The sequence below is a fragment of the Juglans microcarpa x Juglans regia genome, chromosome 1S (assembly GCF_004785595.1).
Source record: "Juglans microcarpa x Juglans regia isolate MS1-56 chromosome 1S, Jm3101_v1.0, whole genome shotgun sequence".
NCBI lineage: Eukaryota > Viridiplantae > Streptophyta > Magnoliopsida > Fagales > Juglandaceae > Juglans > Juglans microcarpa x Juglans regia.
Genome location: NC_054595.1, coordinates 20,577,683 through 20,604,992, shown reverse-complemented (window position 1 = coordinate 20,604,992; position 27,310 = coordinate 20,577,683). Strand labels below are relative to the sequence as shown.

The following is a 27,310-nucleotide window of genomic DNA, read 5'->3' as shown; positions in this document are numbered from 1 at the left end:
ATTTTAACATCTTGGTCAGAAAGCAAAAACCTTGTACGGTTGTACGTAGATGAGGATGTCGAAATTGTTCTGTTGGAGAGAGTTAGGAAACTGGACAAGAAATTCTATACAGATTTGTGATGGTTGGCTGGTTCTAGTATCAAACATCACAAACTCAAAGGGTATGTATAACTCAGTTTTGCCGACTCACTGATCTTATAAATTGGATCTACATGTCACATTATTAATATTATTATTTAATTTATAGTTTATTAAACATCAGTCGGCGTAAATATCTGATCACCTTTAGAAAGAGAGAGAGATTAGATTGACTCAGCCGAAAGGAGGGCGCTACAAAGTTGCCATGTGTAAATGCAAAAGCAGAGTGAATGCCCTATCGAAGCGCCACTTTAGCCAACTCGCCTAACTCTGTCGGCCTGCTTCGAGTGCCACGTCTCCTTGACCAGGTTTCCGTTCCCTTCCAAAATCCTACGGCGCCCGTATATATTCCGTCGCTGCAGTTCCTTCCAAATTGTAGTCTTTTTCCAACTTTCTTTAAACTCCAAAGATGAGCCAGGAACAGCAACAGAAGCCTCGCGATGAGAGAGAACAACCCATCAGATACAGTGACGTATTTAACGTCTCCGGTGACCTCGCGTCGAATCCCGTCGGGCCTCAAGACGCAGCCATGATGCAGTCGGCTGAGCAAACGGTGTTGGGACAGACTCAGAAGGGCGGTCCAGCTGCTGCCATGCAATCCGCTGCAACTCGCAACGAGAGAGCCGGTCTTGTCGGTCACCGCGGTCTTAGCGACGTTGCTGGCCAGCAAGGCGTCACCGTTACGGAGACCGATGTCCCTGGAAGTCGCATAATATCCGAATCAGTTGCTGGACAAGTAATTCTTTGCAATTTTAAAATTTTTGCGGTTATTGAAGTATGTTATCTTGTTGTGTGCGTGCATGTGTGAGTCTATATTTGTTTTCTTTTCTTTTTTTCCGAATAGGTTGTTTGTCAGTACGTGGAATCAACAGCAGTGCAACAAGCAGCAGTTGAGGTTATCGAACAGAGTGCAATTACTATAGGGGAGGCACTAGAAGCTGCTGCACAATCAGCTGGAAACAAGCCAGTGGATCAGAGTGACGCGGCGGCAATTAAAGAGGCCGAGGTGAGAGCGACCGGCAGTAATGTTATAACCCCAGGAGGGCTCGCGGCCACGGCTCAGTCTGCCGCAAATCACAATGCGCTAGTCGATAGGGAGGGCGATAAGATTAAGCTACGCGATGTTTTGACGGTAAAAATTACCTTTCATTTTCTTTTTTGTTGTTTTTAAAGTTGCAACATATATATATATATATATATAACATTGGCGGCTGTCTTATATATAAATATGGCATGCATGTAGGGTGCGACCTCGAAGTTGGCAGGGGACAAGGCAGCAACTCAGGAGGATGCTGAAGGAGTAGTGAGTGCGGAGCTAAGGAACAATCCAATTATGGCAACTCAGCCAGGAGGAGTGGCAGCGTCAGTGGCTGCAGCTGCTAGGCTCAACGAGAGCTTTTAAAATGTATGAAACTCCAAAGTTAAGGCTGGCTCCACAGCAATACTTCTTATGGCGCTGCTGCTGATCCAGAATAGAATTTCCAATCAGACTATTAAGTAGCATAGGATATGTATGCAGTCAAATAGTATGTTTGTGTTGTGCTACTTTTTTTTTTTGAAGTGTTTAATAAGTGTTTAATAATGGAAAACACTACTCCCACCTACAAAACTTATCGACAAAATCTACCGATTGTTTTTATTATTATTATTTTTATTTAATGGTTAAGTATTTATTTTTTAATAAATTTGTGATTTTTTTTTTATTTTTAAAAATATTCAAAGTGTTTAAAAAATGTTTGAAAAAAAAAATTACCGTTGGATTAGGATTCTCGGTCCGTGGTGTATCATCATCCTTTATAAAAAAGCATGTTCCTAGAATGTATGCTACTTGTTTGAGAATGTCTGTTGTCAGGGTAGCATTCACGAGATGAACTATCATACTAATTTGATGATTACTGGCTAGTGGCATAAGAGTATTAAATTCAAAAGCAAAAAGTCTATTTGCACCCCGCATGGAACCCCGCGTACCCGTCCCTCTACGTGAAAAAATTGAAACGGCGCGTTTTATATTTAATCTAAACAACAAAACACCAACATTCACGAACAAAGCAAGGTTTGTCTTCTTCGTCTATCCACGAACATTCGTAATTTTCTTGACATGGCTAGGATATTTTCCTAATAAGCTTTAGATTTTTCTGCATCATTTTGTCATCGTGCACACTGCTGGTGGGCGCTGCGGCTTCCCTGATGGGCCCCCGCATTCCACTTTGTTGAATTCTGGAATGTTTGAGTGAAAGTAAACCCAGACCAAAGCCTCCTGCAATTTCAGATAGTTGTTGAATAAGTTTCCATCTCCATGGAAAAAAGCCTTCAAAACCTGTTCATACCAATCTTGCTCTCATGAGAGACTGATTCAACAAAAAATTAGAGGGAATTAATAAGAGACTTTTTACCACTGGTAGTTCTTTGACGAAGATGAAGTATCTGAGCCTAGTAAGCAAATCCAAGAGAAAATGGCCTCCACTTATATGACAGTGAACATGAAGAGACATCTTTCTCTTCACTTTCTTCCATTATGCTACTACTTCATCACTTTCTAATCTGTTGTACCACCTTTGAAATTGAAATTTTAAATCCAATTTTCCATATTTTAGATTCTGAAATATCCATATAAAGGGTTCAAATTATTCTTTCTTTCCTAACTATTCATTTTGGAATCATTTCCATATTAATACTAAGATATAAACCTAGCAGTACAAAGAGCACGATATACAATAACAAATTAAAAAATACTCTCTAATCCTCTACTTTCCTCTTTTTTTTTTCCCCTTTTAAAATATGTAATTCCCTGTTTTCGAACTTCGCTTTATTTAGCAATAGATACATATCAAGTCCCTTTTTTTCGTCTGCAAATAGATCCGTTCTTTCCAAAATAAACAATGCTCATATCCAAAATAAACTTCGGTAAAACGAATAGATTTGTTCCTAACTGCTTTAAGACAACACTCTCTCTCTCTCTCAGATGGCACTCTGTCCCTCAGACCGTCGGCGCTCTCTCTCTCCCAGACGACACTTCCTCCTTTCTCTTCTTCAGCTAGGTTTCATTTTCTTTCTATTTTTATTTTTTTAAAACAATATACCTGCTGACGTGATATTAGCCGATAATGCCACGTCAGCCGATTCCCTCAAAGATGACCATCAGATACCAACTTTTTTTTTTTTTTTTATAAAATCAAATCCAATTTTGATGACGCTAAAGTTTAATCTTGAAGAATCTTGAATTAATTCTCGTTTATTTTCGCAAATGAGATGAGATTAATTAAGATAAAAGTTGAAAGTTGAATAAAATATTATTAAAATATTTTTTTAATATTATTTTTAATTTAAAATTTAAAAAAGTTGAATAATTTATTTTATTTTATGTAAGAATTCGATAAAGTTATAATGATGAGATCATATGAGAATAGTTGTGAAAACAAACGAGGTGTCACAAATCTTTAAAATCATCTCATCTCACAATCTAAACACAATTCAAACACAAATATTTTTCATTTTAAAATTTTTAAACTTTTTATATATTCATTACTTAATCATTACAACTTTTTAAAATTTTCAAACAAAATACAAAAAATAATTTAATTTTTTCAAGTTTTAAAATAAAAATTATATTATAACCCTCTTTTAACCTTATAATTTTTTTTTTATTAAATTTTTTATCTCTCATTTTTTTAAATTTCATAAAAAAATTTTATTCAAACTATTTCGCTACTATGTACAAATTATCTCATTAATATTCACAAATTTTTTATCTCATATTATCTTATTTCATGTGTAAAACCAAATGAGATCTCACTCTCTTGCGCATCTTATTGGACTCATTGCGATGAGTTTCTACTTTCTAGTGTCTCGAGTGTTGTTGGTGTGCAATGATCGTGGCCATCCAATGTGAGTGCAAGGAGAGTTGTAGGTTGTGTTCCGACTATGGTAGACGGACAGGCTGTTAAAGCTCGCTGTTATGCGATGAACTCGTGCGTGGGCATCAGTGATGACATGCTAGCCTTGGTGGTGAATAAGAGGTGAACCTACGATTTTTGCCGTGGTCATCATGGATTCATGAGGCATGGCTGCAGGTTGCATGGGTTTGGTAGGGGATGAGATTTTAATATATTGTATCTTAGAATCTAGATTTTAATCCTTTTTTTATTTAAAGAAAAATTGTTATCATTCATTTATCAAGAAACTTATATCTATAACCGGATACATTATAAGATGTCTCAATATCAAACATGACATCATAAACCAAAATAATATATTTTGAGCTCCACCAATAAACTATTTCCTTTTGTAATTGGTTTGGTCTTCATTAGTACTGTTGATACTCTTTATAAATAAAAGTCCAAGAAACAGCACTCTCTACCTAAACAAAGACTCAACCTCACCTTTCATAAAATGAGAGGACTCAACCTCACAGACAAAAGTCCAAGAGACAAATTTTTCTTTTTTAATTTTTAATTAACAATAAGGAAAACCAAAAAGAAAAGCAGTAAAATAGATGTGAAAAATGATGGATTACAGTTTGGACCAACTCTGGTAGACTTTGGAATCTGTGATGGCACGTGAAGGCAATACACTTCCCTCTTTTCAGCCACAAATATCAGATCTAAAAGATATGGTGGTGGTGAGTCCGGTGACCTGGCGCGTGTGGCAAAAAGAGCTGTCGGAAGAGGTGGTACGTGAGGACCACGCGCAGATGTGGGCGACGCGAAAAGACCTTGTGCAACGGTTTTTGCAAAACTGTCACTTTCCTCAAAATGATTTTCAAAATGATTTGCGACTTGGGAGTCTGCTTGTGTCGCACGTGTCTCTCAAGAGTTGTCCAAAAGTTATAGATTTGTGTTTTTTGACTTTGAAAGAAGTAAAATAAAACTAAACAAAAATAACTACATTAATAGACAGGGTGAGTGATGGTGGAATGAGAGAAATGAGAGGGAGAGTCAGGCAAAAATACGATGTTGAGTCCTTATTTTTTACGAGAGAGAGGGGGAGGCTGTTATCTTTGATTTTAATTAGAATTCGATATATTGTATCTTCGATTTTAGTTTTAATGCAAAGTAGCTAAGAAAAGATCAAAGAATAACGTTTACAATCTAATGATGTTTATATAAATATTATCCATTGAAAATATAATTATAAAATAATTATTAAGAAAGTTATAGCTAGTATGATTTTTGGATAATAATTTTCTACAATTGTTTTTAATGAAGCATCTTCTACAGTTTAAAAACAAATAAGCACGTTATATTTCATTAAATAGCTAAATACAATCTTAAAATATACAGATTATACATTTAAAAAAAAGTTAGGTTCATTATTAAAAAATAATTTCCCATGTAGATATATATACCCACTTTTTTCTTATGAAGAACTTATATACACTAAGATTATAAATATTATTTTTCATTAAATATGATACATGTACAACATTTTTTACAATCCTTCACACAATCATATTTTAACATAAAAATATTTATATAAAATGATGTTACCTTCTAAGTTACCTTACAAAAATATTTATTGACAACATAATATTATAAAATATTATAAAAAAGAATTGTATTATATATATATATATATAACCCAAAAAATTGTAGTAAATCCCACTCAATATTTTCCTACTTCAAATGTGGATGGACTGAAATTTCCAGCAGAGGGACATTTGGCGGACTTCGCTCACTCTCGCAAGGCGGAGCCAGGAAAAACTCACCGTTCCCTTTACGACTTCTGTCCAGTGTCCATTTCCAAAAACTAACATTCTCGAAGAGGTACAGATCTTTCCTCCATCTCTCACAGGGTTTATTTCGTTGGGGATTGGTAGATCCGACGCCTCTCTCTCTCTCTCTCTTTTTATTTCTGATGGTAGGGTTTTGGAAAGTGCTATGCTGTTTCGAAGATTACTGGCTGATTTATCTCCGTCCGGTTCTCGATAAAATTTAGGAGAAAATATATAAGAAGATTGGGAATGGTATGTATTCATTGTGTTGGTTTAAAGGAAAGACTAAATTATCGTTTGGAACAAACTAAGATAGCGTAATAGGTCCGGTCTGCTGACTTTAAGTGGGGGAAACGAAGCTATGAAGTGGGATTTTGAGGGAAACGTGGGATTGAATCTATGTATGAAGTGGGGGAAATGGAGTACTTACCTTATCTTAGTTTCTTAGTATTATAGACAGTTCACAACCTCCCATAAGCTGGTGCGATGATGATTGCTTCTAACTACTTTCAGATTAATACCTGATTTGGACATATTGTACAAATTGAAGCTGGAATTTGAACTTAGGGTGTTGGTAACAGGTAGTTAAATTTGAAAATGAGGTAATAATTTTGGGGAGCAATATGTAGTTTACCTCTTCTTTATTAACAGTGTGATCATTTATCAAATAATCTAAGTTAATCTTTTGACACCCATATCTTGTCATTTGAGGTATTGAATTCCAGCTCCAATTCTTGAACAAGATTTAGTTATTTAGGTAAAAAGAAATAAGAAAAAAGGTTTTGAACTTTTGTGTATTGGGACCTTTCCTTGTCTCTGAGTTGTACTAGCTACTATTCAAACTTCAAATATACAAAATTAACTTAAAAATATATCAGAAATAAAATATTTTATTAAAACTATGTCCAATTCTAAGAAGAATCATAATCTTCCTTCTAATACATTTAGTTTAGCTTCCTCAAAATACACTACTATAATATTAAAGATGGGACGATTTGTGATTACTACCAAAATGTTGAAAGGGTGATATATTTACAAACAGTAGTTAGTTATATGGTTCGTACATCAATAGTTGTAGAGTCTCAATGGTTCCATAAGCTACCTATCTCAAATAGTTGTAGAGTCAATGGGTTCATAAGCTCTCTAACTCATGTGGTTACTCATGAACTTTCCTTCTCATTGGAAAAGAAAAAAGGGAAACAAGGTGGATACCAAAGAAGAAACTTCTAACAATGGTTTTCGTTAAAACCTGATTTTTCATACAATGGGTTGAAAGTCAAGTTTCTTGAGATGCCAATCATGTATGAAATTTGGAGGATTAATAAATGTTATTAATTTAGGTTAAATGGAATTAGTAGCTTGAGTAGTGTCTGTGTCTCCAAACCTTTCTTAATGGTAATCAGATTAATCCACCGTTTCTTCTAGAATTTATGGTAGACTTGAGCAATGTAGTGTATTTTGTATGAATTTAGTAGCCATGCAATTGTTCATGTGAGGCTTGTATTTTGATCTTTGAAGCATGTTGTGGCAGAATTCATTTTAGAATTTGAGCATGTTGTTTCTTAGGAGTTAGGGTGAAGTTGTACCAGATTGGCATTGGGATCTAAGGTGTTAGTTGAGTTGAATGTTATATATCTTTGAAATGACTAGAAAAGTCTACTGTACCAAAATCAAAGGATAAACGTTAGTGACATTTGGTTATTATATATCATAGAGTGCAAGTATGAGCTGTTGAGAAATATCAAATTCAAATTATGAATTTCACAAAACGGCATCAATGAAAAGTTTGTTTTTGTCATTTTTGGTTTGAAATCATGTTACTTGTGGAGTAAATTTATTAAAATTCATGTCTGATCCTTATCAATTTGAAACACCGGAAGGAAAAATTATTGTGTCACTGGTTTTTCTCAAGGTTGTATTTCCAGCCCTGATTGTTGGCAGTGTAATCAATCAGAATTTTCTGTAATGTCTCTGTCCTTATTATTGCTAATCTTACATGTACCTCATCTCTATGTTTTTTTAATAAATAGATTTTTATCTGCGAATGTTTTGTTTTTATCCTGATGAATTCTTAAAAAGCTTGGGTCACAAATATTTTTTGTAAGTTTTGCAAAATTAGAAGTGGAATGTGCGGGGCTGTTGCATCATTGGGGGCAGCCTTTGCTTCATATCTCTATCTAATGTCCTTAATCCCTTTTTGTTTATTCATTTGTAGAGAGAACAATGGCGAGCAAATCTGAAGATGATCACAATGAACCAGTAAATGAACAAGCGGTTGCAAATAAGTATGCTACTATGAGGTTTGAACTGAACCAAATTTACTCAAAAATCACTGAACTAGAGATGGAAGTGAGTGAGCACTCATTGGTCATGAATGCTATTCAGTCGCTTGACCCATCTAGGCGTTGGTATCGGATGATTGGTGGTGTTCTAGTGGAGAGAACCATCAGAGAGGTGTTGCCTGCTGTCCATCGGAACAAAGAGGGGCTTGAGGAGGTTATATCTAGGCTCAATGAAGCCTTAGAAAAGAAGAAAAAGGAAATTGCTGATTTTGAGACCCAGTACAAAATTAGGATAAGAAAGTCTGATGGTGAGACGAAGGATGACAATGGACGAAAGGAAGGTTCTTCTCAAGGAGTCCTGGTCGGCCCTGCAAGTGGAAGCGAATGATGGGTCTTCCATCTCTTCCCACTTTATTTTCTCGAACTAGATACATAAATTTCCCTCTTGTTTTGTACTGGACAATAAAGTCTAGAGTCTTTGGTTGATCAGGGCTGATAGTAGACTGTAAACTCTACCAATGTTGCTGAATGTGAGTTTGTGTTCGTTATTTGTGTGAAAAATGATATTTGGTAAACTATTGAGCATGAACACAATTATCATCTATAATTCTGGGCTGGATGACGATGATAATAGTGGAGAATAGTGGATGTTAGCATCAACAGCAAGTATCTCTGTCTTTTGGTTTGGATGTCAATTTGGGCTGTGGATGTGGAGTGTGGGCTTCACTTCTAATCTGAAACGTCGCTCAAGACCTGTCTTTATAGTTTGTATTATTCTAATTCAGTCGAGGTTCATTTTCATTTTTGGTTAAATTTGCAGTACTGCAGCTTTACTACTGTTGATTTGGTCATGGGCTGAAGACAAATAACACGGCATTTAAAAATGTGGAGTGCACTGTCACTTTGCGTGAAAACAAGATCATTTCTGGGTTGCATAATTTTCAGTGAAAATAAAAGACAAAAGTCCAATTCAAATAGACTGAGACAACCATTCCCGAGGAAAATTACGTGGAGCCGGGAAACAATATCCATGCATACAGATGGCGCCTTTTTGCCACAGAAGCAGCGGATTGCAGAAGTATCCAAACTTTGACGGATAAAGTTGCAGTTGCTAAATGAAGGGCCTCCCTATCACTGCCACAACCTGCTGATCTCTGGTAAGGCTGTATCTGTTTTGGTGTTTTTGAATAATTTGAATTTGAAACTGCCATGGAAATGTTTGTTGTACTGCACCTGTTTACAGAGTTATATTTGATGTTATTGCATCTGTACTGTAATGCAACTTTGAATGGGTCCAAACAAAGAAAAGATTGCTCTGCCCAACAAAATCAGATTTGAGTTGATTGATGAACAATCCATAAGCTGACAATCCTCTCACATTTGGACATGTATTGTGGCTGTTTATATTTGCATTATTTCCAATTATTGGATGTCTAGAGGTGACAAATATCATTATCTCCTTCAGTTTGTTTTGAACTTGACCATTGTATTAGCACAATATGATTTTCCTAGCTCACAGAATATTTTAGAATAGGATTTACTTGCTGTTATTTTGATTCTTTTGTAACTGATTTAATTCCTTTGTAAAGTGTATAAATATACATTGTCACTGTCTAGTAATATACGATGGATATTTAGGAAAGATGTGCCTCTAACATGTTATCAGAGCTGCTTGACTAGCAGTTTCCTTGATCCATGGCTACGCCTAACTCTTCCTCACTTCCACAACCTTCTTCCTCTATCATGTCTTCTTTCTCCCATGTAGTCACCATTAAACTCACAACTGAGAATTTTCTTCTCTGGAAAGTTCAAATTTATGCTTACCTTAGAGGACAAGATCTCTATGGATATGTAGATGGAACGATCCCTTGCCCTACCTAGTTCCTAGTTTCTACTGTCGAGACTCCACCTAAAACTAATCCCGAATTCCTTACCTGGACAAGAACAGATCAGCTTGTCCTTAGTATTCTTTTCTCCTCCCTCTCTGATTCTGTTGCTGGCCATGTTCTCACAGCAACCATTGCTCGTACTCTATGGAATTCTCTTCATACTCTTTTTGCCTCACACTCTCAAGCAAAGGAGTTTTAAATACGTTTTCAGCTCACCAATTTGTCCAAAGGAGATCAATCCATCTCTGATTATTTTGGCAAAGTTCGCCATCTTGTTGATACTCTTGCCGCTACTGGAAATCCTCTTCTAGACAAAGAGTTTGTCACTTACTTACTCAATGGTCTTGGACCAACATACAAGGCATTTATCACCTCAGTCACAAATAGATCTAATCCCATCTCCTCAAATGAACTCTACCAACTCCTTTTAATACATGAAAACAGGTTCCCTTATTCACTCAAACCATCTTCTGAAGTGTCTGTTAATTACAGCTCTTATGGTAGTAATAATCAAAGAGGACGTGGTCCCTCACGTGGTGGAAGATAGGGACGAAGCAGAGGAAAATTTTCTGGGCATGGTGGTCGTTCTTCCTCTGAGACATTTTCTCAAACACCTGGTACCCAACGCCCAACATGCCAAGTCTGCCAAAAACAAGGCCATGTCGCCCTTCAGTGTCGCCACCGCTTCAATCATTCCTACCAATTCTCACCACCTCAGTCTCTCTCTGCCAACTTTGCTACCCCAAGCTCCTACTCTGACCCAACTTGGTACCCTGACTCTGGTGCCACTCACCATCTCACCCACGACCTCAAAAATCTCAACATCATAAGTGAACCTTACTTTGGTAATGACACAGTGCGCGTAGGTGATGGATCGTGCCTTCCTATACAAAATACTGGTGACTCCTCTCTTATCTCTAGCTCACATTCTTTCAAATTACAAAATCTTCTTCATGTACCTAACATCTTTAAAAATCTTGTTTCTGTCCTTCAGTTTTGTTTTCAAAATTCTTGTTTCTTTGAGTTTCATGCAACACATTTTTCTGTGAAGGTCACTCGGACAGCGAAGTGCCTCCTCACTGGAACCACTCGTAACAACCTTTGTGTTCCCTTCTGCAAAAAATTCTCCGTCGTCTTCTTCTGCTTCCACTCACTTGGGCGAACGAACTTCCCTACCCACCTGGCATCAACATCTTGGCCACGCATCTCAAGAAATTGTCTCCAAAGTTGTGCACGCCAACTGCTTGCCAGTTCCCCACAAACATTCTGCTTCTAAATGTTTAGCCTGCCCTCTTGCGAAGAATCATCAACTCCCACATATGTCACATGGGCCCAATTGTACTCGGGCCTTAGAGATAGTCAGTGCTGATTTATGGGACCCATCTCCTGTAATTTCAAACAATGACCATCGCTATTATGTTTCTTTTATTGATCATTTTACTCGTTACACATGGTTCTTCCCTTCAAAGTTAAAATCAGATGTTCAACACATTTTCACTACTTTTCTTCCATTTATTGAGCGTCTTTTCAATACAAAATTGCTTACTCTCCAAACTAATGGTGGAGCTGAGTTCAAGCCCATCACCTCACAATGCAATAAACTTGGCATCAATCATCGCTTCTCATGTCCTTATGCCCATCAACAAAATGGGCTAGTCGAGCGTAAGCACTGATATATTGTCGAAACTGGGCTTGCTCTACTAGCCCACTCCTCACTTCCTCCCTCATTTTGGGTTGAAGCATTTGAAACATCAGTTTATCTAATTAAGTTATTTCCATAAAAAATTCTCAATAACCGGTCACCTCACTTTAAGGTCTATAATAGAGATCCAGACTATTCTTTTTTGAAAGCCTTTGGGTGTCGATGTTGGCCCAGCCTTCATCCTTATAACAAACACAAATTGAATTTCAGATCCATTGTTTGTGTGTTTCTGGGTTATAGCCCAAATCATAAGGGGTATAGATGTCTTAAGCCCATTTCCAAACGGGTCTATATATCTAGGGACGTTCTTTTTTATGAAACCTCGTTTCCCTATTCCACCATAAAGCCTAACAATACCCTCACTGACCAGGCCCAAGGCCAGGTCCCCACTCACGCTTCTCTCCCTCTTTTTCCTTCATCTATTCTTGGCCCTGCTCCTGGTTCGGGCCCAAGCCCACGATCCCTCCCAACTCCTCACTTCACGCCACAAAGCCCTATTTCTTCTTCAGAAAGCCCTAATTCCCCCTCATTTTCTCCCTCTGGCTCCTTCGAAAACCCTAACCCTGCCTCTTCAGAAAATCTTTCCTCTCCAGCCGTCACCACAACTCTACCCCCACCTTCTTTTGCTCAACCCAACCTCAACACAAACAAATCCCTTTCCACCTCTTTAATCCTGCCTTGGTCACCTATCATCACTCGGAGTCAAACCAATTCTCTGCGACCTCGACAGAGTACTGATGGCACGGTCCCTTACCCGCGGCGCTACTGTCTCAACACCACAGTGACGGTTCCAGATGAACCCTCCAGTTTCTCCGTCGTGTCCAAATCCCCTGACTGGTATGATGCTATGTCTCATGAATTCAATGCATTGATCCATACAAATACATGGACTTTGGTACCTCCTCATCCCTATTATAATGTTGTTGGCTGTCATTGGGTGTATAAAACGAAGTTGAACTCTGATGGGTCTTTTGCTAGAAGAAAAGCCCGTTTGGTAGCCAAGGGCTACTAGGGCTGTGCAAAAAACATTATGACTCGATCCGGCCGTGCGACCCGACCCGACCCGACCCGACCCGACCCGACCCGACAAAAAAAAAGGGTTGAAGTAACTTACGGGTCGAACCCGTTGAAACCGACATCCTTTTAAGTCGTATGAGAAAAAGTTTGAACCGAAGCCAGAAGATCAAAAACCTTAGCCTCAAAAACATCTGCGGTCTCTGCGGCTTCCATCACCGGACTCTACGTCACCATCAAGAACAATGCCGACGTCGAGTCCTTGCTCGAGAAATTGCGCATGGGTGGTGTCGTCTCCTCCACCAAGGATCACGCTCCCCCTGAAGATTTTTCTTCTTTTTCTTCTTCTTCTTCTTCTTCCGAGTTTGTGGTCGAAAACGAGACAGTGAAAGATGGCTGAGATTTTGCAGAAGGTTCTGTTGTCGGAAATATTTCAGGGGTTCCTGTGTTTTTTACCGATGTACAACGAGAAATAGGTGTGCTTTTTGTTTTTCTCTGTGGATTTGTTTAGTTTTTTTTTTCCTACTTTCCTGTTTAGTATTAACCATATAGCCATTGCAGTGGTGCTATTTGTTCTTTTCTCAGAACATTCTAAAGCTTAATGCTTTTCTTTGCCTTGTGTTTTCATGGATGTTTGGGTCAGGTCTAGAAGTGGAATCGATTGGTTCTATTTGTATTGATGATCAGATTGTATAGGGATAGTGGGATTTGTAAGTTTTTTTGGATTTGATCGAATTGCTCTCTAACAATGATGTACTATGTAACAATGGCTATTTCCGATTGGGTTCCCATTACCTCCTTCCAATCTCGGGTCGGGTTGGCCCATAACAGATTGATCCGTTCTTGAGTCGAGTCGGCCCCAAACATGAATCGGGTTGGTCGGGTTGCAGCCCTAAGTGCTACCACCAACAGTCTGGTTTAGACTATAGTGAAACGTTTAGTCCAGTTGTTAAATCGACTACTATTCATTTGATTTTGTCTATTGCTATTACAAAGGGTTGGCCATTGCGCCAACTTGATATTCAAAATGCCTTTTTACACGGCTTCTTGACTGATACAGTTTTCAGGTAGCAACCACAAGGTTTTATAGATCCGAAGTTTCCACAGTATGTGTGCAAACTCAATAAGGACATCTATGGTCTCAAGCAGGCTCCCCGAGCCTGGTTTGCACAATTAAGCACATAGCTTACTAAGTATGGTTTCTCTGCCTCTAGAGCAGATCCTTCTCTGTTTGTTTTGAATAATGGTGACTTACAAATTTTTCTGTTGATATATGTTGACGATATGGTCATTACCTCATCAAAACCTGAAGCCATTACTTCTCTTATATCTGCACTCTCCAATGTTTTTCCCGTCAAAGACCTTGGTAGATTGTCTTACTTTCTTGGGCTTGAAATTGATTACTCTACCTCTGGTCTTTTCTTATCTCAAAGAAAATACATTAAAGACTTGTTGATTCGAAGCAATATGCTTCATGCCAAACCTATGTCATCTCCTATGGCAGCATCTCTTAAGTTGTCACAATTTAATGCCCCTGAGTTCAGTGATCCCATCTTATTCAAAAGCATTGTAGGTGGATTACAATACTTGTCTATGACTAGACCTGACATAGCCTTTGTTGTAAACAAAGTATGCCAGTTTATGCAATGTCCAAAAGAACCTCACTGGTCTGCTGTTAAAAGGATCCTTCGGTACCTCAAGTCCACACTCAATCATGGACTGTTTTTCAAATCAGCATTCAAGTTCACTCTTCAAGCCTATACAGATGCTGATTGGCCAGGCTGTCCTGATGACAGACGGTCTATTGGTGGGTTCTGTGTATTCCTTGGTCAGCACCTCATCTCTTGGAGTTCTAAGAAACAAAAGACGGTTGCACGCTCCAGCACTGAAGCTGAGTACAAGTACTTGCCTCTATAGCTGCTGAGTTGATTTGGCTCCAGACTATGCTTCGAGAACTTGGCATATTTCTTTCCCAAGCACCAAATCTGTGGTGCGACAACATTGGTGCAACATACATTTCTGCCAATCCAGTCTATCACTCTTAGACCAAACACATGGACATTGACTACCATTTTGTACGTGATAGTGTTGCTGCAAATGCATTGACAGTTTTGTTTTGTTCATCGAAGGATCAGTTAGCTTATGTACTTACTAAACCACTTGTATGAAATAGATTTGTTAGTCTTAGAACGAGTCTCACTATTGTAGATACCCTACTGGACTTAAGGGGCATATTAGCACAATATCCTCTGATTTTCCTAGCTCACAGAATATTCTAGAATAGGATTTACTTTCTGTTATTTTGATTTTCTTATAACTGATTTGATTCCTTTGTAAAGTGTATAAATATACACTGTCACTGCCTAGTAATATACGATGGATATTCAAAAAAGATGTGCCTCTAACACATTGAACCAAACCTCTTTTTGCAAAGAAAAATTAATAAACACACTATTTTTCACAACATATCTTTTAAAATGAGGGGTATTATTGTAAACTATCATATAAAAGTAATACCATTTTATAAAAATATCTTTATTTTATATCATGTATTGTAAAAAATATTGTGTGTATCTTTACTCGTCCTTTATTATCTTTTAAGAACTTAGAGATTGGATTTAATACTCGATCCTCACGCCATCAAATTGCATAACTTGTTGCCCAAATCTACTCCGCAGTTCAATAATGCCGACATACACTGAGAAAAAATGGTCTGCTATTAAGCTTTTACCTAAACCAACTAACTTCACAAATAATTATTAATATTATAGTTGTTGATAAGCTCTCTTTGGATCCTCCTCGTTTGTCTCATTTTTCATATATAATTAATTAAACATACACTATTTTCTAATTACCATCCCACCTTGTTCTCTGCCATGCATTTTGGGGTTCCCAATGGTTTTGCTCACTGATTTGTTGACCGAAAGGAGACTGCACATGACACCTCCCGATTGTTGGGATCTTGTGCAATTTGAGATTTAAAATGTTGAACACTACATATTATTACGGAACCAATTTGGCACGCTTTTCCCAAATGAAATGGTTGTACTCGAACGCATGATTTCACTCAAGTTGAGCAAGATTTCATTGGGTACAGGTTAATATATATGTGAATTGAGCCTTTCTTGAGTCATTTTCATTAAAGTTATTTGAACTCATTATAAATATTTAAAACTTCTCCATCTTATCAGAGTGATTATACATCCATAAAGAAGCAAGTATGCTATAAGTTACTGGTAATTGTACCATGCCCTCCTGCCAAACAAGGCTCTTCGTGGTTATGTGTGCAAAATGGCCAACCTAAATGTTCCCACCAAAATGCTACCAGGACCGCTACTACTAAAGTCCAAAACAAGGACAATGAACGAACTTCGGATGTTAATTAATTATTACCATTGGGCATGGCATGGGCATGGCTTTGTCCTCGTCTATTTTTGTCTGCTCAGCCACCATTATTCACTGTTGTGAATCAGCCACAGAACATCCAACGAGAAAACAAATAAACCACGAGTAATTCTAGGTATAATTGTAAAATGAGTAAATATTGCATAATTATTTTAAAAAAATATAAAGTTTGTTATTAAAAAATTAAATTTTTAATGTGGATCTCATATTTTATTATTTTTTTCAAAATGATTACGTGGCGGTTGCATAATTCATAATTGTAAATATATTTTCTTTTATCATTATAACTATTATAAATTTTCATATAAAATATAATAAATAATTAAATTTTTTTAAATCTTAAAATAATATTAATATTAAAAAATAATATTTTATTCAATTTTTATTTAAAATTATCACATCTCATCTCCCCTAGCTAAACTACTTAGCTCATCTCCCCTAGCTAAACTACTTAGCCTTTACTGATTATCAAGTACATTTTTCCTTTGTCTTCGCAGATGAAGCATCATCTGCTCTCACCAAGGACAAAGTAGAAAAAACATTAATCGCCTGCATATCCAAATATATCGTTTCATATTCATTTATAATCGCCTGCAAACTATTATAAAAGGAAAAAATTTGGGAGGGGGACGAATGTTACACCTGCAACTACTGCGAAATATATCGTTGCCGGCGGTTCTTGGACTCCCGGCGGTGATTGGCGGCAGAAAACGTTGGGGACGACGACGACGAAAAGATACAGATGACAAGGTCGGCGAAAGCACGAATAATATACCTGTGGGTGTGTTTAGGATTCAGTGTAAGGTAACATAAGAGAAGCTCATGCAAATACTCCCATTCCCTTGTCACGTCGGTGAGATTTCTTGCTTCAGCCATCTCTTGCATTGACCGCCGGAAATCAATGTAAGGATCTAGCGAGTACTTAGGCACTTTGACGCTTCCATTCACCAATGCGTTCTCAGGGTCTTGCCCGGCGTCCAGGGACTCGAAAATGGAGTTGGAGCGGCCAGGGGAGGGGAAGAAGAAGCGGTGGGAGGCGAAGATGGTGGTAAAGTCGGGGGGTGAGTCTGCGCCGTCAGAGTCATCGGAGGAGGAGAAGAAATCAGTGGAGTCTGAAGAGTTAAGGTCGTAAAGGGTGTTGAAGTTTTTGAGGATGATTGAGCACGGAGTTGTGGAGATCATGGGTGAGGGGATTGGATCTTTGTTTGGAGGGGTTTGGATGGTGGGTACGCTTTTGAGTTTGGAGAAGCAGCTGTGGAACTTCTTCCAAAAGTAGTTCGACATTCTTCAGCTCCACAGAGAGAGAGAGAGAGAGAGAGCGAGAGGAGTACACACACGTATTATATTATATGGAAAGAAAAGAAAGAAAAAATGCAATTGCACTAAAGCAGCCTTCACAGTATATTATGCATGCATGTTTAGCACCTTACAAATATCAATGCTCCAATCTACTATTTTATATTGCTCACGGAAAATCTTTAAAAAAAGTAACGATATATACACAATACATTTTTATAATATATTTTATAATAATATTATAAAATGAGAGTATTTTTACAAACTAATGTTACTTTTATTATAATATATTTTACAGAAATATCTTTCATTTAAAATATAATTATATCAAGTATTGTAAAAGATATTGGTGTAAATCATTTTCCTTAAAAAAATTGTCTCCAAACCACATGAATCTTGCCTATGAAACAGTGAATTTAGACTGCAATTCATTGGGTGGTCTCATATAGCTTAGTGAGGTTTGCTGCAGAAAACTTACTTGGCCGGCACATGATTCAAGGAAGTTAAATTGGTTGACGAGTAATGCTACTCATCATCTTAATTTTTATTATATTTTTATCATCTTATAATGTGGTATTAGGTGATTAGAAATTATTTATTACATATCACTTATAAATTTATAATCTAATGTCACATCATAATATAATGGAAGAATGATAAAAATTAAAATAATAAATAGATTTTTTCTTGGTTGGCATTATATATCTTATCTTTGGCAATTTCAAATTTCCAAACAATCATTCTTAAAAAGCAACGTCACCGCAATTTTATATATTTTGTTTCATGCATCAACTCACCCGCCGGGTTTAGAAACGTTGTGAAAACCAAGCACCAAATTAGTACACATTCGATCTAGACAAGTAATATATCGTCTTATCTCATTTAATTATTATAATTTTTTTAAATTTTTATACAAAATATAATAAATAATTTAATTTTTTCAAATCATAAAATAAAAATAATATTAAAAAAATATATTTTAATAATATTTTATTTAATTTTTAAATTTAATCTCATATTATATTATCTCATCTGTATAAATAAATGAGATTAAATTATATATATATATATATATATATATTTATCGAACATTGTCAAGCACAACACTACGTACCAATGGGTACGAACTGCACAGCTAACCCCGTGAATCTACTTGCATGTTTGGAACGAGAGTGCAAGACAAAATTGCAGCGCATGTTATATCTAGGCTCCATTTAGATTTAAAAAGTGTTTTATCTTATCTCATCTCATTTTATCATTATAATTTTTTTAAATTTTTATATAAAATATAATAAACAATTCAACTTTTTCAAATCTCAATTTAACTTTTTCAAATCTCAAAACAGTAATAGTATTAAAAAATAATATTTTAATAGTACTTTTTTTAACTTCCTTGAAAGAAAAGTATTTTTTTAAAAATATTTAAATATATTTAAAAAATATTTGAAAGAAAAGTAGAAAAAATGCAATTGCACTAATAATAAATTTGAAGGAACAAAATTATGGAACCAGCACCAGTGTATAATTTGTGATGTCTCCACAAGTTCTCGCAAAGTGCTCCAACTTGGAAGTGTTTCGACCATGCTTATGGTTTTATTTTATTTTTTATTTTGGTAATTACGGTATGAATATATTTAGGATATATAGATTTTTCTTTGGGATTGAGTTGGAAGAAATTTCTTCTAAATCATTTATAAAAATAACAAGTGTTTATTGAGCATCTGGCACACTTGCATTTTTAAAAGTCTAATTTAAAAACTCATATGTTCATTTATTAAAAACCACATGTACTTCTCACATGACCAAAGGACAGATATAGTTTTTATAAATTGGTTGAAAGATGTTTTTTTTCAATCCAATTTAGAAAAAAATTCTGTAAATATATTTATAATAAATAACTGAAAATGTTGAAATATTGAATTCTCGAATACTACGATATCAATATCTTTTTATTTTATTTTATTTTATTTTTTATTTTTATTTATATTTTTTTTTTAGGAATAGGATATCAATATCTTCATTTGCACTGCATGCATGAATTTTGCGGCCCATATAGTACGGTAAGTTGGTAACCGGCCTCACCGATCACCAATTTCCTTTCCCCAAAATAAAAAGAAAATAAAAATCTAACTACAAATTCGTTTACCACATCTATTTCTATATATATAAAAACGGAGTTATATAATTTTGACATGATATTCTACCTGTTAGAGACTAAATTGACTGGATCAAACTATATAGAAACCTATCACTAAGGGAAGAGATAAAGTCAAGAAATAAGACAAGAAATAAATAAGGTAAAAAAGTTGGTTCGGATTCCTAAAAGCAAAATATATCATAAGTCTAAATTCTGTTATTGTATTGAGCAATATGTGAGGCCATGAGACATTATAAAATCATCACCTGTTATAGTGGATTTTTCTCCCAACAACCCGTAGACGTAGGCTTTAATGCTGAACCATGTAAATTCTGTGTCTCTCTTTTATTTATTTTTATTTGTTTATTTATTATGTATTTCATGAATGAACGCGAAGAGCACCATATTGAAACCCGAATCACTAGCGTAGATCGGGCTTTTTTTCTTTCTGGTCTATTGTACAAATTTAGGCATGAACACTATCCAAAAAGTAAACGTTCTACCCATTAAATTTGAAGTGTTATGTTTATGAAACACTAAACCTTTTAAAAGTAATTTTCATTATAAACCATTGTAATTTTTAAATTTTATTTATTTTCTTACGTATAAAGATATAAACCGATTGAAAACTCCACCCAAAAGTACTAATTCAATATTTATATTGTTTTGTATTTTAAACGGAGTTATATGACTTCGATGTGACATTTTACCCATAAAAATAGGCATTTTACCCATTAAACTTGAAGTATTATATTTATGGAACGATAATCCTTTTAAAAATAATGTTTCATTATGAACTGTTGTAACTTTTAAATTTCATTTATTTTCTTATATATAAAAATATAAATCGATTCAAGTCTTCACCCAAAGGTACTATTTCAACATTTATATTGTTTCATCAAATAAATCGCCCTATAAACTGTTTTAAATTTATCCATTATAAAACTCGGTCCCTCTTTAAATCATTATCCCTCATACACAACAATCCGCGTATTGCGCGGGTTATAGGCTTGTGTTCGTACAATTTCCAAGACTGAATGGGGTAAAATATACCCTGCCGAGATAAACTAAGTACAGCTCATCAAAAGATTTCCATTAGAAAACAACAGAATGAGAGAGGAAGAAGTAGGGATGTAATCAGTCCGGTTCGGTATGATTTTGGACATATTTTAGAACTGAACTGGTATATACTGGTTTTGAAATTTGAAAAACGATACCGCACCGGTTACACCCATAAACCAATACTTCCGATTTTATCAGTTCCAATCCAGTTCGGTCCGATTTTTCGATATATTATATAATATATAATAATATAGTTATAATATATTGTAGCATATTATAATATATATTATAATTTTATTGCAGACTATAGTGATAATATATAGTTATTTATATAGGATTTTAAAATTTAATATTATATTAATTAGTAATTTATCATATAATACAAAATTAGTTTATATATAATTATATATAAAAATGATATATAATATAAAAAATACTTTATACAATATAAAAAATTAGAAAATATATATATATGAATCGGTCTGGTCCGGTGTTAGAAAAATGAAAATTGGAACCGGACCGATTTCGATCGATTTTGAGAAAAATTAAACTGATATCAGATCGAATTGAACCCAATATCAGACCCGGTGCGGTTTACCGGTTCACCGATTTTTTTTCACCTCTGGGAAGAAGAGACAAAGAGTGGACAATGAGAGAACAAAGAAAAAGAAGATGTCATGGAGAAAACATGGAAATGATGGAAAGAAAAAGAAATGAGAAAAAAGTAAGTCAGGCATGCAAGCTAGAAGCGGAATAAAGCTGTTATTCTTAATCACTCCCAAGGCCAAGATAAAAAGGGATAAAATCGAACGAGAAAATGGACTTTTTCTTGAACTTCTCCAATTTCTTCAACCTAGCGACAAGAGCTCCAAAGACAAGAACCTTCTCAGAAAATAACCCTCCAACCTCTGTTGTACAGAGAGAAATAAGAGACCATAAGAGACTGTAAAATAGTCATATTATAGTAGATTTGCTCTCCAAACGACCCGTGTATGTAGGTCTAGTACCGAACTACTTAAATCTGTGTTTCTATCTCCATTTATATTTCCTGCATTTATTTTCTATTTATTGCTATAGATGTATGTACGGTCATCGTATAGCTACTTTGGACCACTATCGAAGGCTCCAAACCACTCTGATCGAGGCACAAAATGTCATTTTAGGCTGGGAATGACTTTTTCTCCTATTCTGACATATTGTAACATACCAGTCTTGGATTTAGGGTATATAAGTAAATTTCCTAATAAAATTTTTTATTTTTCTATTATTATTATGATTATAGTTTTACCAGAATTTATATTTATTTTATTTTTAATAATTGCTATTATAATTTTATTTGAAATTTGCTAGAGTTTTGTTTTAATAATGATTACTAAATTGTATCAGATTTACGTTTACTACGGTTTGGTTTGAAATTTAAAATTTATTTTTTTTCTATCTCCACCGAACCTAATTTCTTGTTTTTAGCCTCTTAGTTAAACACTTTAAATCTCAAACCCGTATGTTTCTTAGTGTTTGTTGTTAACATTCTAGTGAAAAACCGACTCTATTGACGAGTAACGATCTCCACTCCGCACGTCTCTACTCTTTCACATGCACGTCTCTACTCCTCTAGATTTCCTTTTATTTTTCTCTATCATCTACCATTATAAAATCTTGCTTACCCGTATACGAGAGGAGAAACTCGAAGCCATGAGCCATCTCACTGGAACTTCTCCATACCGTGAGTTTTTCCCCACTCTCGACCATCGTGCAAGGCTAAGATTTCCCCAGACACTGTAAGCCGACCCACCCTCTTCACAGAAACCATCCTTTTGGTGAGTCCGAAATCGAGCCGTCGCCCCTCCTCCACAGTAGCCACGTCAAGAGGCGCCGAACCCCTCTCCGGCGACACAAAAAGTGCCGACCAACCTAGCCCCAGCTCACCCACTCCTGTTCGGTAAGCCGATCGCCGCCAGCCTTCTCTCTTTCCCTCTCTTTTGTTTTAAGTTTTATAGTTTCTCTCTCTAAACTCTTTCTCTCTCTCTCCCTCACTCGGTGTCGCACCACCATAGGAACCCTCCAGTCGCGTCGCTGGTCACTCCCAGCCACCCGGAGCCGCCGTCGCACTCATCCCTCTCTCGGTGAGTTCTCCTTTTTCACAGAACCTCTCTCTCTCTCTCAAACTCTCTATTTTCCTTTGTGTTAAGCCTGTGTGTTCGGTTCTTGAAGAACCCATGGGTTTTTTTTATGGGCCCCTGGGCCTTAGACCCTTATGTGCGTGTGATGAGCTTGTTTTGTTGGGCTCATTTTGTTGGGCTCATGTAGTAATAATAATATGTTATGGGCCAGGTTATTTTTTTCAGAAACTATTCTAATTATTTTAAATGGATTGTTTTCTCAATTATAGACTAATAATTTAAACCCAAAGTTTTTAATTAAATAAATATGTAGTCAAATGCTATTTTATAAGAAAGTGTTTAAAGAATTTGAATTATATTTCAAAGTATGTTATTGAGACTAATATTTTGTTAATATTCCTTGGTCTATTTTGTAGGATTTAATAAAATTATTATGTTAAGAATATTTAAACAATATTAGTATTTATTAGGTTTCTTATAAGATTTAATAATTATGTTAAGAAATGAAATTTAGTTTAAGAATTTAAGTTTTATGAATTATTTTAAAATAGCTCGAGTATTCTACTAAATTATAAATTAATATTTTAAGTAATTTAAATACTAGGATTTATTGATTATAGTGTTAAACAAAATATTTGTTTGACTATCTTTTAGATTTTGAATTTAATTATGTAGGATATTAGTACTTATTTGTTTCTAAACAAATTTAGTGATAGTTATTATTTCATAGAGGTTTCAAGTTACGAAGTGTTATTCAAGAAGAAACGCAGCGATGTAAGTAATTTGATCACAAACTAGGATCATCACAATTCAGTTTATAGATAATTAGTATTTCAAGCCAGTTCATTTGCAGCCAATTATTTATGCATCACTCGTGTCATAGGCAAACATGTCATCCAGCATAGCATACTATTTTGTCATTTTGCATCATGTTTAAATTCAAAAATTATGATTATGTATGTAATATGCCATGCATCTCATGTGTATAAGATACGTAAGCCATCTTAAATTCAAGTGAAATATAAGATCAGATCAGTTAATAAGATGGTCATTCAGATGCATGGTACCAATGCAGTTCAGTTTCAGGGTGGATGTGTAAGCCACGAACTCAGTCGTGGTCCACCATAGTATGTCAGAATACTATTAGCGGCTCCCCTCGTGGCCGCGGGATGTAGGGGCACCACCTCGCACATAGGGTTAAGTGTGTTGGCCAGTCAGATAAATTAGTTAAATCAGATAAATCAGTCAGACCAGTCAGTTAATTCAGTTAAAATAGTCATGCATAGCACAAGCATCAGTATAAATAATCATGAATTTAAACTCTCAGCATGAAAGTTTTTATGAAAATCTTATGTCTATTATGTTTACGATGTGATGGATTTTTTGCTGAGTCTTCGACTCATTTTTGTTTGTTTTCATGTTTTTAACCACCCATGTGAGTATGATGAATACGAGCAAGCAGGCTAAGAATAGAAGGAGCATTAAATTTTTTGTTCAGACTTTCTAAAATAAAACATGATTTTATGACATGAATTTTGTTCAGTTTATTTCATTTAATGTTTTTGGAAGATTTTTTATTAGACCTTTTCTACAAAATAAATTTCTAATTTCATTTATGAAATTTGAGATCTCTTGCCGGATTTATTTTTATGAAAAATACGTGACACTCCTAGCATTTGGGAAGGGTTGTGTTACACATATTGTGCAATTTTTTGGCATTAACATTTGGCATTATCTGTGTGATCGATTTCTTTTCTACACCGAAAGTGGGAGAATGACGATTTTTCAGCGTACAAAATAATCTCAAAGGAAGCAGATAATTTTTTTCCCCATATAAGTACAACCTTTCTTACTCGTATTTTTATTAACACTGTTACAAAAATTGGGCGAGTAAACTTTTCCTCACCCATAAGGTTAAGAATATTGTGCATATGGGTGCATAATGCATAAAACACTTCAATTGCCAATTGAGAACAAAGTTTCCTTGCCATGTAAGATCAAGTGTACTGTCCATTTAAGTTCACAGTACTGTGGCATGCAAAGTGCACATGTACCGTGTGTAGTGTCATGCACCCACTCTACATGGCATGAACAGTGCCATGCATAGGGGCACTATGGGTGCACGTTACTGTGCACATAGGAGGCCCACGACGGTTAGCCGTGGGCCGGACAACTTCTACTGGCTCGATAGTGGTCCCCGACCACTACAACAAGCAGCATCGTGTCAACTAGCGGTCATCATGAAGACTGTCGGCGCCTTCTAACTCAACCATAGTGGTCCCCAACCATTACATCCAAGCACACAGTGGTTCACGACCACACATCCTGTGCACATAACGTGCACCTAGAAGCTCACGACGACTAGCCGTGAGCCCACTATGGTAACCAGTAGTCACCACGACCATTACGACTGGGCACACGGTTGTCCACGACCAAGGGTCCACCATACGAAATATGGACCGAAGAGCTCACAACGGCCAGCCTTGAGCCCAACAACCAACTGACAGACACCACGTGGACCACCAGAGGTTTCTGCCCACGTCGTGTCTGCCCTCGTCAACGGTGGCTATGCATGGTATGGGCAACAAGTGCATGTTGTAGTGCACCCGAAGGGGGGCCCCATTTCCAGTAACACCCGCGAGCTGGTGAGCAGCTGCCCACCACCACTAGGACCGCTGGTGATCTTTGTCGCCAGCGAGGCACTCCACAACTAAGTCGGTTCCTCGGCCACGAAGCGAGGCATGCATCCCGCCATGAATGCAAACGGGAACCATGCCGCCTAGCACAGGCGGGCACCCGCCATGCAAACTAGTTGGTTTAACCACCTTTCCCCGGCCACTTCCTCCACCACCTGGAATTTCTCAGCTTTGTGGAGTTGCTTGGCCATAGAGCACCACAATCAAGTGGAGTTGCTCGGTCATAGAGCTCTTTGGCTATGTGGAGCTCCTCGACCATGCGTTCCTCGCGAGCATTATCTTGGCGAGGTGTCGCTCTGCCACAGCTTCCTTAGCTGCATTGGGTCCCTCAGCCATAATCACTCCTCACCATAACTCCTCTCCATCACTTAGCTTGTTGGCATTTTTTGTAACTCGCCACCCTTACGAAGTGCAACGGGGCCCCAGTAACTCACTACCAGAGAAACAATCCTACCGCCTAAGAGACTGGACCATTGTAACCCATGGCTGAACGACCATCCAACCAGGGTAACTCAGCCACTTGCACCTTGCATGAGAATGTGCAAAGTGCTCACTTTCAACATGCACGTCAACATGCGCCCAACAACTATGCAAGGTGGGCAACCCCTTGTTCGCCACAAAACTTCCTTGCCCACGGAGTCAACTCACCAGAACCGGTCAAAGAGTGCAGTGCACTTGGACACAACTTATAACCATAGTGAGTCGCTAGCCACATCTCAACCAACTAAGTTCCTCAACAAAAAAATAAAAAATAAAAATAAAAAAGAAAAAAAGAAAAATATGAGAAAAAGGAGAAGCAGGAAACAACAACCAGCAACAGTCAATTTCAATCAAGCAAAGGTCGGCTACAACGGCTAAAGCACCCCAGTTTGTCTCTCTCAAAATTTGTGTGAATTTCATTTTTACTGATAAAATTAGTTTTTGAAGTCTCTCTTCGCCAAACTCCTAGAGGTTCCACGGGAATCCTGGTGTCAGCAAACCCTAGGAACATACTCTGTTAGAACTCACCCACGTAACATGGGACATTGAATACACAACCCTGCTTGATATCATGGGCACCTCGGATCTTCATCATTGCGAAAGCATGGCTGCCCAAGGCCTTACCGGTACGCTTCAAACTTTTGCCACGCTATAGCAAAGCGATTTAGGTTTGTAAATCTCACCTTTGTGATTTGGGTTATTTATGCTAACCGATTTGACTTTTTTAATACGACCAAGCATCTCTTTCAACAAAGACTCACCGCAAACCAACAGGTGGGACAAGTCACTCAATTGCCCGACCTTTCTCACGCACATAAAAGCTGAGTCGCTGGACTCGCACCTAGACAACAATACCAACACAACATCTTCTTCAGCAAACGTCGAGTGTTTACACTCTTGTCATAACTGCCGCCAGCGAGACATCTCCGAGAACGAGCCTCCGAGCTCCACAACCATCTCGCACGGGTTACATTCAAAAACGAGTTGACGGACTCGACAACTATCTAAGATGGACCTAGGGGTCGACGAGCTCCTTGACCACTTAGTGCGGGTCTGTAATGCCCTGTTCCCGAGGGTTTGAAGAGTTAACTTATGTTACCTGATACTCAACTCCAGCACTGCTAATATACTTCCAAAAGCTCCAAATCAAATGTAAACACTTCAAATTTAATTAACCACACAAAGTCATACATCAAACCCTCGATACAGTAACCCAAAAATATCAGCTTCTCTGCATGTCACTTAAACTCACATTTCAACAATATAATTATAGACTCCAAATTCCCAATATTATAAAGAAATTTTGATTCAAACTAGTTTCCTCAATATAATCATTTCTTTAAATGTCAAGTCATCATAACACAATGAAATTTCTTAAC

General features: G+C 36.7%; 4 protein-coding genes across 5 annotated transcripts; 3 read left to right on the top strand and 1 right to left on the bottom strand.

Moving 5' to 3' along the window:
* Nucleotides 1–508: 508 nt before the first annotated feature.
* LOC121245804 (late embryogenesis abundant protein D-34-like) lies at nt 509–1,956 on the top strand. Its single transcript, XM_041143675.1, has 4 exons — nt 509–874; nt 983–1,270; nt 1,382–1,568; nt 1,648–1,956. The coding sequence occupies exons 1-3, from the start codon at nt 548–550 to the stop codon at nt 1,538–1,540; spliced, it is 774 nt and encodes a 257-aa protein (XP_040999609.1). The 5' UTR covers nt 509–547; the 3' UTR covers nt 1,541–1,568; nt 1,648–1,956.
* A 3,774-nt stretch (nt 1,957–5,730) lies between these two features.
* LOC121247137 (probable prefoldin subunit 2) lies at nt 5,731–8,691 on the top strand. 2 transcript variants are annotated; one of them, XM_041145478.1, is made up of 3 exons: nt 5,764–5,900; nt 5,999–6,100; nt 8,064–8,691. In XM_041145478.1, the coding sequence occupies exon 3, from the start codon at nt 8,072–8,074 to the stop codon at nt 8,516–8,518; it is 447 nt and encodes a 148-aa protein (XP_041001412.1). In that variant the 5' UTR covers nt 5,764–5,900; nt 5,999–6,100; nt 8,064–8,071; the 3' UTR covers nt 8,519–8,691. The 2 variants fall into 2 exon arrangements, with proteins under 2 accessions (XP_041001411.1, XP_041001412.1); XM_041145477.1 differs by lacking the exon at nt 5,999–6,100 and having other exon boundaries at nt 5,731–5,900.
* A 5,328-nt stretch (nt 8,692–14,019) lies between these two features.
* LOC121247388 (uncharacterized mitochondrial protein AtMg00810-like) lies at nt 14,020–14,652 on the top strand. Its single transcript, XM_041145746.1, has one exon. It carries the CDS (start codon nt 14,020–14,022, stop codon nt 14,650–14,652), a length of 633 nt encoding a protein of 210 aa, XP_041001680.1.
* Nucleotides 14,653–16,772: 2,120 nt separating this feature from the next.
* On the bottom strand, nt 16,773–17,424 carry LOC121247387 (transcription repressor OFP12-like). Its single transcript, XM_041145745.1, has one exon. It carries the CDS (start codon nt 17,422–17,424, stop codon nt 16,789–16,791), a length of 636 nt encoding a protein of 211 aa, XP_041001679.1. The 3' UTR covers nt 16,773–16,788.
* Between the last annotated feature and the right edge of the window lie 9,886 nt (nt 17,425–27,310).

Excerpts from the sequence above, each read along its gene's own strand:
- LOC121245804 (XM_041143675.1), top strand. The coding sequence starts at position 548 with ATGAGCCAGGAACAGCAACAGAAGCCTCGCGATGAGAGAGAACAACCC. Across the intron at positions 875-982 it reads CCGAATCAGTTGCTGGACAA|GTTGTTTGTCAGTACGTGGA; the intron begins GTAATTCTTTGC and ends TTTTCCGAATAG. Across the intron at positions 1,271-1,381 it reads AGCTACGCGATGTTTTGACG|GGTGCGACCTCGAAGTTGGC; the intron begins GTAAAAATTACC and ends GCATGCATGTAG.
- LOC121247137 (XM_041145477.1), top strand. The coding sequence starts at position 8,072 with ATGGCGAGCAAATCTGAAGATGATCACAATGAACCAGTAAATGAACAA.
- LOC121247388 (XM_041145746.1), top strand. The coding sequence starts at position 14,020 with ATGGTCATTACCTCATCAAAACCTGAAGCCATTACTTCTCTTATATCT.
- LOC121247387 (XM_041145745.1), bottom strand. The coding sequence starts at position 17,424 with ATGTCGAACTACTTTTGGAAGAAGTTCCACAGCTGCTTCTCCAAACTC.